The sequence below is a fragment of the Ciconia boyciana genome, chromosome 17 (genome assembly GCF_034638445.1).
Source record: "Ciconia boyciana chromosome 17, ASM3463844v1, whole genome shotgun sequence".
Taxonomy (NCBI): Eukaryota; Metazoa; Chordata; class Aves; order Ciconiiformes; family Ciconiidae; genus Ciconia; species Ciconia boyciana.
Genome location: NC_132950.1, coordinates 5,273,784 through 5,287,316, shown reverse-complemented (window position 1 = coordinate 5,287,316; position 13,533 = coordinate 5,273,784). Strand labels below are relative to the sequence as shown.

The window sequence follows — 13,533 nt, the reverse complement described above, 5'->3', positions numbered from 1 at the left end:
CCCTGCAGCTCCTGGGAACTGGTGGGCTACGCCTCGGATCCAGATCAACAATGACGATTTTAGTAAAACCATCCAACTTCGTGTATCAAAAAAGGACTTGAACAGGTTCTGGAATATTTATTGTGCTTGGACCTTATGTGAAGTAGGCGCAACACGCGGTTGGCACTGCGTAGGGTAGTTCTGCTTGCGGGGCGTTGACAGGGGCTTTGCGCCGGGGATTTCTAGTCACAAGGCACGGGTTCTTGACTGGTTGCATGTTTGAGGCAGAAAATAGTCTTACCACTTGCACACAAAGCTGGCTGATGCTTCCTGTCATAACTTGATTTTCAGTCATGTCTGGGCAAGGTACCTTATTTTTGTCCCAAACAAATGTGCTCTTATCTTCCTTTCCCAACCTGGCTGAATAGAGGCTTGGAAAAAGAAAATCCTTACAAATCTCAGCTTTGGCTGTGAATTATTCTTGCCAGCGTCCTGCATAGTTTCCATAGTGTTAGGATGTGGTTTTGCTGCCTTCAGAGGTAACTTTTGGGGAAATGCTGGCTTTTAGGTTGTCTGCTGTTAATTTGCAGCCATAAGCATTTTTTTTCTTTTTTAGTTCTGGTGATGGCTGTTGCAGGTGGGAAGGTCATTTCTTGGGAAAGCAAAGGCAGGTGTTTTCTTGAATGTAAGTTTAACAGCAACATGCCACATTAGAAATGTTATGACTTGTAACTGGCCTGTATTTCGTGGGCGAACATCGTATTAGATCAGCGTGATCAGTCCTGTAGCTCTCCGTGTGCCAATTTTACCTTCAGGGAATGGCTGTCCTTTTTAATGATTCATTAGCTTTAACAAACTGCATCCCATGAATACAGCTGGCTGGGATGGGGGAGGGTGAGAATTGCATTGCAGCTGCGGGTGCTAGGAAAAACTGGAGTGCCCAGGAGGAGATGGTGTGGGGTGAGCGGGGGGCTGCCGCCATGGGGCTCGTCTGGTGGGGGATTGAGTGGGGCAGCTCCAGCCCACGGTCAGCCCGGCACCGCTGCAGTGTTTGAAGGCAGTTAAGCTGCGCTCTGGGCATCGGTTTGGTGCGATGCCTTTGAAACACATAGCTTTAGTGGGGAGTAGCTGAGCAGGACCTTTAGGGGTTACAGGTGATGCCCCTCATCCTTCAGGCCCCCAGGGTCAGGGCTGCTTCCAGGGCTCCGCTGAGCAGGAGGACTTTGCACCACAGCAGACTCGATGCCTGAGGAGCCCTAAAGCCAAGGCAAAGAGGAAGGTCCTGTTCACACACCAGCTCAGAGGATCACGGGTGAGACGTGTGCCCGTTATTTCCCTGCTTTAATTCGCTGCCTGGGCTCCTCCCTCTAAAAGCCTCTGGATCCTGTCCTTGTGCTGACTCCAACCCCATTGCCTCTCAGGTGTTTTATGTCCTCTGAATCAAGGGCTTGGGTTTTGTTTTATTTTATCTTTTAAAATTTTCTTTGAAAGGTTAAAGTTTTTTTTAATGAATGTGTTTCCCCGTTGTTTCCTTCCTGCATGTTGATCTTGTACCTGCTGTAGGCATGACGGCTATTCTGATGTCAGCCGCTGGACTCCCCGTGCACCTCACCTGTGTGCCGCAAGCTGCCAGCACCCATAAAGCCACTAAAAAACACAGCTCAGTTAAGGAGGGGAGGAAAGTGTCCAAGAAAGGTAGTTCCTGCTCAAACTCTGATATTTGCTTCCATCTCCTTCTCTTTATCTCTCTGCACTTGTTCTGCCTCCCTCCTTTCCCCTTGTCTCTTCCCCCCACCCTCTTGGCTCTTCTGATTTGACTGATGATGTTCGTCCCATCAAGGGGAGAAGCAGGGCACGTCTCCTCTGGCCTGCACAGTCTCTGATAGGCTGTAAAATAAGATGATAAAGTAGACCCTGTCCTGTGGTAGCTCTGCTCGTTTCCATCAGTCATTGGAGCTGGAGCAGCAGTTGTTCCCTGTGCATGTCAGAGGCTCCTGCAGCCTCCCCCATGGTCCCGCACACCCTCTTGGGGAGCCCTGGGTGTCCGTGTTCCAGGACCTTCTCTGACTCATTAGTGGGACAAGTCTGGGATCTGAGGGACCATCAAGGAGAACACTTAATCCATACATGCCCTCATGAGGAGGTTTGCTTGTGAACCATGCTTGTCACGGTTGAGTCACAGGATGAGAAGGAGCTTCCAGACAAGCAGGCCCTGAGTCATACAGGGCTTTCAGGGTTGAATTGCCGAGGACTCTACCTCTGTGTGGAGTGGAGTGGAGCCCTCTCTGGTGGACGTGCCCTGGCAGGAAAGGCTGGGTTACCCCAGCTCTCCTGCCAAGCTGAGCCACCTCCAGGGCAGGGCCTTCATTTCTCCTCTTCATCTCTCACTGGCATCCCACACCCTTGCACTTGCAGAGTTGGTGGGCTCCCACTTTAGAGCCTGGGTCCCACCCGTGTGTAGCAGCCCTGGGACTCTGCAGGGGTAGGTGTGAACCCAGCCTGGTGTAGCTGTAGAGGTCGTTTGCCAACCCCAGCACAGGTGTCCTGGGGTGGTCAACCACCACCACACCTAAGGTGCTTCCCCCTTCAGATAAGTGAAGGGGGGACTAGAGGTGGGGGGTGTTCAACATGGAGGTGCTTGCATTTAAGAAAGAGGGAAGAGCCTGAGGTGGAGGGGAAGAGGCATCTGGCTGTCTGGGGAGTTTCTTGGTGCCAGTGTCTCTCTCCTTGGAGTCCATGCATGCAGTGAGGAGGCTTCATGGGGAAGTGAGGTCCAAACCTGTCCAAAAGAGGCAGGAAGGTTGGTAGAAGGAAAACAGAAATTAAATGCAGAGAGAGGTATCTTGTGGAAATGTATTATGGAGGGAGCTGGGAGGAGGAGATGCAAACAGCAAGAAGGGGAGAGAGAGTGCAAATGTGGAGTAGGATGTGTGATAGAGGGGGAGGAGAAAGCAGGGGGCGGCAGGAGAAGCAGCGAAGAACAGGAGGAGCAAAGGAAAATGGGAGGTGAAGGAGAAGAGCCGAGCGGAGGTGGCCGGCTGGCAGAGGGGCTGGATGAGGATCTCACCCTGCAGAGCCAGCCGGCAAGGCTGGCTCCTGGTGCGGGCAGCATCCGTGCAGCCCTCCGCAGCTGGGGGTGAGGGCTGGTGGTGGGGATGCCCTGGAAACTGTGCTGAAACAGAGCTGTGGAGAGGCCAGGCCCTCCCGCAGAGGCATTGCCTTGCCCCTGTCACTGGAGGAGCCCGAAAAAGTGAGGGCCGGGCCTGCCATTGGTGTTGGTTACCTGCTGCTGGTTAATGACATGAAACTAGCTGTATTTAGGGCAAGGTGTGGCCACAGACACACAGCCCCGCTCCTGTGCGGTGCAGCTGGCTGCCAGCTTCTCCTCGGTGGGGTCTGTTGGTAGCAGCATGCTCGCAGCATCCAGCCCCTCCTCGGTGTGGAGGAGATGCGGGTGCAAGCAACCGGGTGTGGTGTTAACAGGAGGATATGTCTTGCAACTTCTGAGCAGGGTGGGGAGCGCAGCAACGCAGAGCATGAAACGGGGCAGGTGGGGAGGATGGGATATGGGCTGGGGGGTGAGAGCAGCACACATGGCGTGAGGTATCCACCGGGGAGCAGAGGGGTGGCTGTAGCCGTGCCGGGTGTTACGCACCCCACCAGCAAGGCCTCTTCCTCCGTGAGATGCTGGTTCATCAGCACTTGCTGCAGCACCCAGGAGCACACGTGTGTTGCCTGCCGGGGCTGCCGAGAGCCGCACCTTGGCCAAAGGCTGGGTGTGCCGGGGCAGGGCTGGCACCAGCCTCGGCCCCCGGGAGCGACCGGGCAGCCGGCTCAGCCCCAGGGCTGTTCCCGGTGCCAGCCTGGAGAGCTAGTCTTGGGGACCTGCCTGGCTGCCATCTCCCTGCCAGCTCACCGATGCCACCTGCTGGGGCCAGGACACGTCCGGAGCGGGGAGCAGAGAGGGGACACCGGCAGGAGGGATGGGGCGGTGTCTGGGGAAGGGGCACCAGGCAGCTCCTTCTCCCCTCTGGCACGGCAGGATTTGTCCCAGCCGTCCTGGTCCTGCTCGGGACGTGCTGCAGAGGAGATGCTTTGCCAGCTCTGCCCTTTCCAACGCTGACCCGTGAGAAGGGGGTGCCTTTCTCTGTTTTAGTTTGCTACAATCCCCCCCTCTCGCTGTAGAAAGTAGGGTCCCCTTTGCTGGGGGCAGGGGGGCTGATCCTGCAGAGTGCACGACTCCTGGGATGAAGAGGGTGCTCAGTCCCTCCCAGGAACAAGCTGTGTTTGTACAACACCCCTCCGGGCTTAGGAACGCTGCTCTGCAGTGAAAGTAGTGAGCCTGACTTCGGCCAGACTGTTCTTTTTCCCTTTGCAGGCCCTGAAGCTGCCAACAGGCAGAGATGGACCTGTTTTGCGCCCTGAATTTCTGTATCACATGCCCTTTCCCCTCCCTCACCCCTCCAAGTTTTTCCATCATGGAGAGCTCTAGCAAGAGCTGTGCATCCAGGAGGAGGCCATCAGTGTGCTGACTACAACCAGCTGGTGCCAAAATAGGTGGTGGTGGGTGCAGCGTATCCCTGCCGAGCCCCTTCCTGCTCCCTCCTGCTGCCGCAAACCCTGGCCCCACGCAGGTTGAGGCGATGTTGATGGAATTGCAGCCAGCTTGGCGAATAGCTGGGTTATGTTAAACAAAGGTGCTAATTAGTCAGGACTCGTTAACGTCGTTGCTGTTCTGGCAATGATGTCTCTGGCACAGACAAGTGCTGCGCTGTGAGTGCTGCAGGTCTCGGGGAAGCCATAGTCTCCGGGCTGGCACTGTGCTGTCGGTGCTGGCACACGGCCTGGCAGCGTCCGCCGTCCTGATGGATCGGCGCTGCCTTCCCGCCGTCCAGCACGGCACTGCGCTTCCTCGGGCTGCTGCAGCCGCTGCCTCGTGCCAGCGCTGCTGACTGCGCACTCGGGGTGGGCTGAGACCCCGTCGGCTGTCCGGGAGGGAGGCGAACGGCTTGTCCAGCTCTCTCCGAGTGCTGCTGTGCTGCTTGGGAGTGGAGCTGCCTGCCACGGAGGGGGACTGAGGGGAGAAGGCGTTGTTTTGAGCCTGTTGTGCCACTTGTTACCCTTTCGGCTGATGGGATCACAGCCTGCTTTTCCCCTGACTTGGAGGTTTCCCTGCACATTCTCTCTGGGGTGGGCGGTCCTGTGCAGAGTGCTGTGGTCATGGAGGGAGAGGAGATGAGCATGCTCGTCCTTCCCTGCCAAGCAGGATGGGATCTGGCTAGGCAAGGGGAGTAATCCCAGCTGACTCTGCTTCCCATATGTCCTGTCCGTCCACAACTGGGACTGTGGCCTGTGCCAGTGCCTATGGGACGGGTGGGACCAGGGAACCCATCGCAGTCGGGGGAGCTCGCTGTTCCCATGGGGGACCATCTGCTACAGGAGACAGGCTGCAGTAACAGGGATGCTCTGTGTCGGGATCAGAGCAGCCCGGTGGCTTGGTTAGCCTGCTGAAATGCTAAATGTGGAGAAAGCTGTTTTCAACACCAAATCTCCTCTCACCTTCCTGATCTCTGGATGACTCTCTTGGGGCTGAGGCTAGTAGGTCCAGCCCTTGTAAATCCAGGGAACAGAGGGCAGAGGTGATCAGAGCTGGGTGACTGTCCATGGCAATAACTAGAAATAACCTGTGTCTGGCCTGCGCAGTGTATCAAAAAAAAAAAAGTCTGCTGCAAACCATATGGCTCTTTGGGATACAGAAGGAAGTATGTTACTGCTGCAAGCATTTGGTTGCTGAGGAAGGATTCAAAACACATCTGTTAAATGTTGCCCATGGAAAGCCCTTGCTTCAGCAAGCAACTTATCTACAGGGAGGAAGGGGAAGCATTAAAAAAGAAATCGTTATTCCTCTCTTTGTAAATGAAAGAATGGTAAACATTCCTTCACATCCCAGATAAATCAATAGCACAGCATTGCGCCAGCTGGTGATAAACAGCATCGGTCAGTTCTGCTATTGCATTTTCAATCCGCTATTGAATCCTGAAAACTATGGGGACTGAACAGGCCTTGATGATCCCAAGGGATGGCTAGAACAAAGATTTGCAGGCAAACACTTTTATGGAGCAAATGGTCCAGTAAGGAAGTGATTCATGCGCTGAAGCATATGTGGCTCGTGCCGTGGCAGGTGCTGTGCCTCCCAGCCGCCTTCTAGCTCCTTCCCGTGCTGCTGGGATGTGGCCTGCCAGATGTGCTGGTCTGCCCAAGGAACAGCCTTTCTTCAGAGGCAAGGAAGGCGGTGTGGGCTTCGCTACCCTTGCTGAAAAAAAGTTGTCAGCATCAAAAGACTTCCTTGGGATTGGACATTCAAGCACTTGCAGCTGGGGACAGATTTTCTAAAGCATCTGGGCTCCCCAGCCCTTTCTCTCTCCAGACAACCTTGGTGGATCTAAATGCATCAGAGCATTATCACAGCAAAGTGACAGGAACAGATCAGAGATGCCACAACGCAAACCCATCAGGCATGGGTTTCCTAAGGATGGCTGAGGGCTGCATCACCTTCTTCTGCCTGTCTCATTGCCCCCAGCTCCATCCTAATGCCAGCTGGTGAGGTGGTATAATGCCATTTGCTTTGCCCAAAATCCCTGCTGTACCCCACAGACTCTGCAAAGAGCTTTCTTGTCCTCACTCTTACCTGGCTCTGCACCAGGATTTTTATCTCCTTTCATTGATTTGGCTCAAATGAGCCTGGCCAGTTCTTGGGCAAGTCATCTCTTCATTTCTCTGAGCTGCTACAGAGGAAGGAAAGTCAACAGCAAGAGAAATGCACAGCAGGGGCTGCAGGGAAAGAGCATCCTCCACCATCCTGAGCAAGGTGAATTGCTCTAAAGCTGCTCAGATCTGCTGTGCAGGTGGGAGCAGGTGAGCTGGGGCGTTCTGCCAAGTACTGGGCAGACGTTGCTGCTGGTGTAACACACCCTCTCTGCTCGCTTCCCTCGCTGTCTTCACCACCTTTGTCTGTGCATCTTTTTGGCACTGCTTTCTCCAGCCCATAGCCAAAGGAGACAAGAAGGTCACTTCAAAAAGAGCCACATGGAAAACACAGTCCAGATGGAGAAGGACTTGGTCAGCCTGGCCGGCAGCACGGGATCCCCAGGAATGGGAATGTGGTGGTCATCATGACTGGGTACTCGTGGAAGCGGATGGAGTTACGGTGGGTAGCAGCCAGCCCTGCTCACACGGTCCCCTCCAAAACTTGCAGAGCAGAAGAAGCTGAAGCCTCTGTCTCCCGTGTGACCGTGAAGGTCTCTTGCAGTTGCAAACCAGAGCCTGCTTCCAACTGCTGTGCATGGAAAGTGCCACCCTGTGTTTGCCAGTCTGGAGCGGGGACATCACAGAGCACACAGCTGGGAGGGCTTCGGGCACAGTAAGCACTGAGCTGAGGTCCGACGATGAGCTGAGACAGTTCAGACTGATCGCATCCCCTTGCGACTCGTTCCTGGCTGGCAGCTCTTGAGCCGCTGCATGCGAGCAAGGTCCCAGCAGAGAGGATTCCTGGACCCATTTCTCATCTTTGGAAAAGGCAAGGCAAGGAGCTGCAGTTCCTGTGGGGTCTGGCAATGAGGCCTTGAAGCAGCTCCTGGCACTGCCGAGCTGTTGGCCTTGAGAGCTGGAAGGCTAGGGCTTGCTCAGGCTCCTGTTTGTCTCCTGCTCTTTTTGTGGCAGTTCTTGGAAATGCTTTTCCAGGGGATTTTGGCATGCCCCTGAAGTGGAAAACACCTGCTTCCGTGTTGCTCTTTGGCTTAATGCTTATTTTATCCTGTTACCAGCTTCCTGACAAAGGGTCTCCAGAGCCTCGCAGCCCTGCTCTGCCTCAGATGTCAGGCATCTCTCCTCCTGCCTGGCACCGGCACTTAGAGGGAGCATCTCTTCACCTCGTGGGCTCCTCTCCTTGCTCTGTGTGCTCACTCATCCCTTCTGCCTGCTACTGTTGCCAGAAATGACGTATTTCAGGATGGCCAGGAATCCCCTTCTGAAAATAACTCATCTTAATGACTGCGACTTCATTTAGGAGAGTCCAACTCCCAGTTCATCAGTCTTCCTTAGCTAAATGATTTTTCCACCCATGTTAGCGCTCTGCCTCACGCTCTTCTGTTGCCCCGAGCCAGCTTGTCTGCAGTGAAAAGGCGTCTCTTCCCTGGTTGCATCTCACCCAGCTGTCTGTGCTGCAGGGCGGCCTTGTGCTGTCTGCCCAGGCCCCCCCATAGCACTAGCTGCTCGCAGAGCTGGCGTTCACGGGAACAAGGGGCTCCTACGTGATACAGGATCTGTGCCATCCAGGTCTTGCCTGTGGATGCCTGCGGCATGTGAGGATGGCATGGCACCCTTCTGCTTCACCATGTTTACCATGAAAAGTGGTTATCCAGAAAATAGCACCCACCCCTTCCTGCTGGTGACAGAGACTGCTTTTTGGGGTGGCAGAACAGCTCGGTGCTGGCTCTGGTGTGAGCGTCTCTTGTGAACCCTCCATCTTCCTTGAAAGCCCCAAAGCGGGTGGGGAGAGCTGAAGACGCGTGTTGTGCAGGTACACCCACAGCTCTGATGCCCAGAAGGCGATGCTCTGCGTCCACCTGGGAGCGTGGCCATTTGGAGTAGCAGTACTCTCTGTGCTAAAGCACGGTTGATGTCCTACAGTGGCTTAGAAACGAGCTCAAGAGCAAAGCTCTTTGTGACAGTGTTGGAGTACAACTCCTCACGAGGCCCTGGGGTGTGAGGCACAGATGCTTGTGGCCTGTCTGGCTGCTGCTAGCATTTCCTTTGCTCCCCAAACCACCCCAGCGGCTCGGCAGGCCAGGATGGAGGAGAACGTAGAAGGAAGAGCTACGCCTTTGCTGGCCCATTCGTCACAGCACTGCTTTCCCGTGATCTCTCCCAGAAGGAGATTCAGGAAGGAAGGGCGAGGTTCCCCCAAAGCCAAGTGACAGGTCTCTCTTTTGCCTCCTGCCAGGCGGAGTAGTAACATCACTTGTGCAAATGTTTCCTTTCCTAGGCTGGTGGAAGAGCCTGGAAGCCTCCGTGATGGGCCTGACGACTGGTAAGGAGCTCATCTCCTCTCGCCTGGGGCTGGGTGCCGTGCAGAGGCACGCGATGCTTGCTGGCTTAAGCCAAGCCTTGCCGGGCAGCTCCAAAAGGATGGGCTGGGAGTTGAGGTGACTGCTGATGCTCTCAGCAGTAACTTGCTCTGGGTGTTGTGTGATATTTGTTGCTTAATCCCGAAACACCTCCGAGGGGACCAGGCTGCTGATGCTGGTGGGCTGCTCGGGTGCCCGTGCCTGAGTGGATGGGGAAGCAGGGACTATATTTAGGAAAATGTGAAGATATCAGTGTCGTGTGCTGCAAATAGGGAACCTGTTAGGAAGCTGGTTTGTTTTATATACCCTGTGACTTGTGCTGTGTCTTGCTGGATTTGAGTATGTGGAAGTTTGAGAGAAAGGCTGCTATTTCGTCCTAAGGATGCAAGGCTCATTCTGCCATACTTGAAATGAGGCCTGAAGCTTAGTGTATTGCTGGGTCTCTCCTTATCAGGTGCCAGCTGCAGGGGTGTGAGAAGGTGCCACGTCAGCTGGGGTCATGTGGGAATGCCTTCTCTCCTTTGACACCACAGATGATGTAGCCCTCTATCCCAGTGAGACCATCGTGTCCTTGGGTTGAGCTTGATCCTAGCTGGCCTCTGGTGTGCACAAAGAAAGTCCAGCTGGGACCTGGCTGGCATCGCTTGGGGTACGTGGCGAGAACTGTAGCACAGCAGCTACAGGCGGACCCCTGTGTGTATGACGCAGGGCACCGGCATCTGCCAGCGGGTTCTCCCGTCTGCGGCACTCGTGGTCCTAGCGGTAGCCATTTCTGATAGCAAAGCCTTTGTGGGGCTGGTAGGGATCAGTTGGAGCAGCCTCTTCTCCCCCTCTAACCCTAACCTTTCTCCTTGGCGTCCTGGCCAGTGACTTGCTTGTCTCCCTTCTCTCTAGCTCACCCTGCACATGCCCGTCATACCTCACAGAGTGTCTGATTCCTTCTCCTCTTTCTCGTCTCTCTCCTTGTGCAGCAACACCAACTGAGCCAGAAGCAGTGGTGAAGAGGTACCTGGACGAGGTCAAGGGCTCTCCTGCCGATGAGGTGAGAGGACAGTGAAGTGACTCCAGCTTGCCCAGTGGCCCGTTCACTGGGGTGCTGTGAAAACCACGGCGATGCCTGAGGACCATCCTTCCTTGGGCATCCCGTGTGGTAGATACTGCTGCTTGCAACAACACTGTTGACACTAGGTGGAGAGGCCTCAGCACTGCCTGAAGCCCACGTGGTAACTGGTGACTTGTCCTTGTCAGAGGACTGTGACAGAGAAAGCACGGTGTGGGTTGAGTAGCCGATCCTGGCAATGCCTCCCCATTTCCCTTGGGGCTGGCTGCAGGGCCTGGGGTGGAGGAAGGAGTTTGACTTTGGTGTCCTCTCAATGCTCATAGAGGTCAAAACTACAGAGATCAAAACCCTGCACTGGAGCTGCTCTGTAGAGGAGCAGGACGTATCTGTACTCAGTTCCCACTCTGACTGATGGCAGCTCTCTTCCTGTGCTGTCCAGGAGATGGTGGAGTGGGGTGATACCAGCCAGACAAGGAAACCTGTCTCTGTGCCCTTAAACCTCAAAGGGAAGGATTAACATTGAAGGCAAATCTTCCTGAAGCATCTCCTTGATCGCTTCCTCGGTGGGTCAGTCATTACGATCAGCCTGTGCTCGCACTACATGGTGGTTTTCTCCTTGCTGTCTTGGACTCTAGGACTGTATCATCTGCATGGAGAAGCTGTCCTCCCCCTCAGGTTACGGCGACGCATGCGAGTGCAGCACGATCAAGCCGGAGACCGTCGGTCGTCTGACAAACTGCCAGCACTCCTTCCACATGCTCTGCATGCTGGCCATGTACTCCAATGGGAACAAGGTACCGAGCTGGCCCGTCCCTACCAGGTCCCCTGTGCCCGGGTGACTCGGCTGTGCAGCTCTGATGCCTGCTTCTCTCTCCCTGCAGGATGGGAGTTTGCAGTGCCCCTCTTGTAAAACCATCTACGGAGAGAAAACCGGTACTCAGCCCAAAGGGAAGATGGAGGTCTCCACTTTTCCCCAGTCCCTTCCTGGCCACAAGGACTGTGGAACAATCCAGATTGTGTATCACATCAGCAGAGGCATCCAGGTGAGTGCACAGCACGCTCGCAGGAATGGCTGTTGCCAGATAGCACAAGCAGTGAGAGCCCCCCAGAGAAGTACGGGGACCTAGTACGGTACCTGCTGGCAGCCCACCACTGAGCAGCCTAAGGTGCATGCAGCCAGCAGCTGCACTGGCTGTTCTTCAATGTATGGGTGACTTGAGTCTCCCCCGTGAAAGATCTTTTCCCCCTTCGAGAGTGGCCTCTGGGTCTACAACAGCCTTTCACCTACAGTAAAGACTGTATAGTAAAGTCTGTGTGAAGCAGGGAGGAGCCTCAGCCCACGCTCACAAGGTGGGAGAGATCCCAACATCTGGTTTCGCAACCTACATCGGAGGTTTTGGTGGTTGCAGTGAGCTTGCAAAGGTTTGAGCTGGGTGGTCTTTTTAGGGTGCCATCAGACCACATGGAAAAAGCTCTGCTTTGGGGCTGCCTCCCACAAGAATTTAAGTAATCTGAAGAGCTGGCTTTGTATCCCAGCATGAGACCTCTCTTGGAGGACCCATAATACTCGCATGTCCCGTAAGAACAAGTCAGATACCCCATACTCATCATCAGCAATACCCTGCTCCTTTTACATGGAAGAGCTGCTTTAAGATGGACCTATGTCAAATCCTGCTGCTGAGGGATTGTCTGCCTCATATGAAGATGGATGTGTCTGTGCCAAATATGTCTTATCTATTGCAGGGCCCTGAGCACCCCAACCCTGGGATGCCTTACACAGCAAGAGGCTTTCCTCGCTATTGTTATCTACCAGACAACGAGAAGGGCAGAAAGGTAAGGTATCATGCCCTGATAACATGACCCTTCTCAGGTTGTCTCTTGGCCCTGTGTTGGCAGATGGGCACAACAGGGTTGCTTTTGGGAGCTGTCCTCATGATGCTAACCAGCTATTCTTAGTAGTTGCCTATGCTGTTTGTTCCTTAAATGTATTTGTAACCCCTCTGCCTTTGAAGATCTTTGCTGCTTCTTCACGGCTTTGACTGTGAAGACTTGCTCTCCTTCATCCCTTTACTCTGAACAAAATCCTGTCTGATCTTTTGGGAGGACGCTCCTGGCCTGTCTTGGGCTATGCAATTACAAGGGTTTGCACTTAAAACCGCTGAGCTCAAAGTCCGGCTGCTGGCTCTTCCCATCCCTGTTTCCTCTGGGTGGGTGGGTGTGTCTCAACTTGTGCCAGTATTTTTCAAGTCCTGGAAGACCAGCATGGGCAGGGAATGGCCCTTCCCATCAGGGGAACCATATGGGTAACTAGGAGGTGAGGGAGATCCCTTCCCTGAGGGAAGATGTTGGGATCTTTGGTTTCCTCCTGCTACAGCAAGGATTTAGGCTGTTGAGCTTCTGGCAGGCTGCTTTCATGGTTCAAGCCTCCTAGTTGCTGAAGGCCAGCTTTGGTTTTTCTCCTTCCACCTCTAGGTCCTGGAGCTCCTGAGGGTGGCCTGGAAGAGACGCCTCATTTTCACAGTGGGCACCTCCAGCACCACCGGCGAGAGCAACACGGTGGTGTGGAACGAGATCCACCACAAGACGGAGATGGACACAAACCTGAGCGGCCACGGCTACCCTGACCCCAACTACCTGGACAATGTGCTGGCGGAGCTGGCCGCGCAGGGCGTCACCGAGGACTGCCTGAGACAATGAGCTGGGGCGGGGGCCCGGCTGTGCCGTGCACGCGTCGGGGGGCCCACCTAGTGCACTTATTCCTGTTGCCTTAAGTTTCTGTGTCTGACCGTCTGTCACACTGAGCAATAACACTGTACCGCGGGAGCCCTGCCTGCTCTCTACAGTCTTTTTTCTGGGAGGGAAAGATATTTTTGTAGAAACTGTGCTTGTGTCTCTGGATAGGGTTGATGGCCACAGCCAGGACCTGCTGGGAGAGTGGTCCTGAGGTGACAGACCCCCTTGTGAAGGCAGAACCTTGCCCTGGGGATGCTTGGGGACAGGACGGGGAGAGGGGGATGTCTGGCTCGCCCTAGACCAGCTGGAAAGCAAACGAGGGCCTGCCTCCGGCACACCACAGCTCCCTGTTTTTGAGGCACCTCTTGCAGCAAAGCCTCCTGCCCCTGTATCTCTGCTTGGTCGTAATAAACACTTCATTTCCACGGCAAGTCACTGCTTTGCCTTCAAGCTGCCTGATGGCTTGGGGTGCCTCCCGCTTCGGTGGCCCTCTCTGGGGGACCAGACTGCTCTCCGCAGAGCTGGGGACACTCGATCCAGCCAGGAGAAAGGAGGGAAAGCTCAGCTCTGCTGGAGGGACGCGAATCTCTGCAGGGGCAGGACACGGGGCGCTGGTCCCAGGGGTCGGGGCTTGCA

General features: G+C 54.9%; 1 protein-coding gene across 5 annotated transcripts in view; it reads left to right on the top strand.

The window, feature by feature from the left end:
• Positions 1-13,317, top strand: part of DTX2 (deltex E3 ubiquitin ligase 2) — a 39,567-nt gene extending 26,250 nt beyond the window's left edge. For 3 of the 5 annotated variants that reach the window (XM_072882236.1, XM_072882234.1, XM_072882237.1), the window contains 6 exons: positions 1,543-1,674; positions 10,076-10,146; positions 10,800-10,958; positions 11,046-11,207; positions 11,908-11,997; positions 12,637-13,317. In XM_072882236.1, coding sequence (XP_072738337.1) covers positions 1,543-1,674; positions 10,076-10,146; positions 10,800-10,958; positions 11,046-11,207; positions 11,908-11,997; positions 12,637-12,861 — 839 coding nt within the window. In that variant the 3' untranslated portion in view covers positions 12,862-13,317. Of the gene's footprint in view, positions 1-1,542; positions 1,675-9,022; positions 9,068-10,075; positions 10,147-10,799; positions 10,959-11,045; positions 11,208-11,907; positions 11,998-12,636 lie in introns of all 5 variants that reach the window. The other 2 variants (XM_072882235.1, XM_072882238.1) reach the window with 2 other exon arrangements.
• The last annotated feature ends 216 nt before the right edge of the window (positions 13,318-13,533 follow it).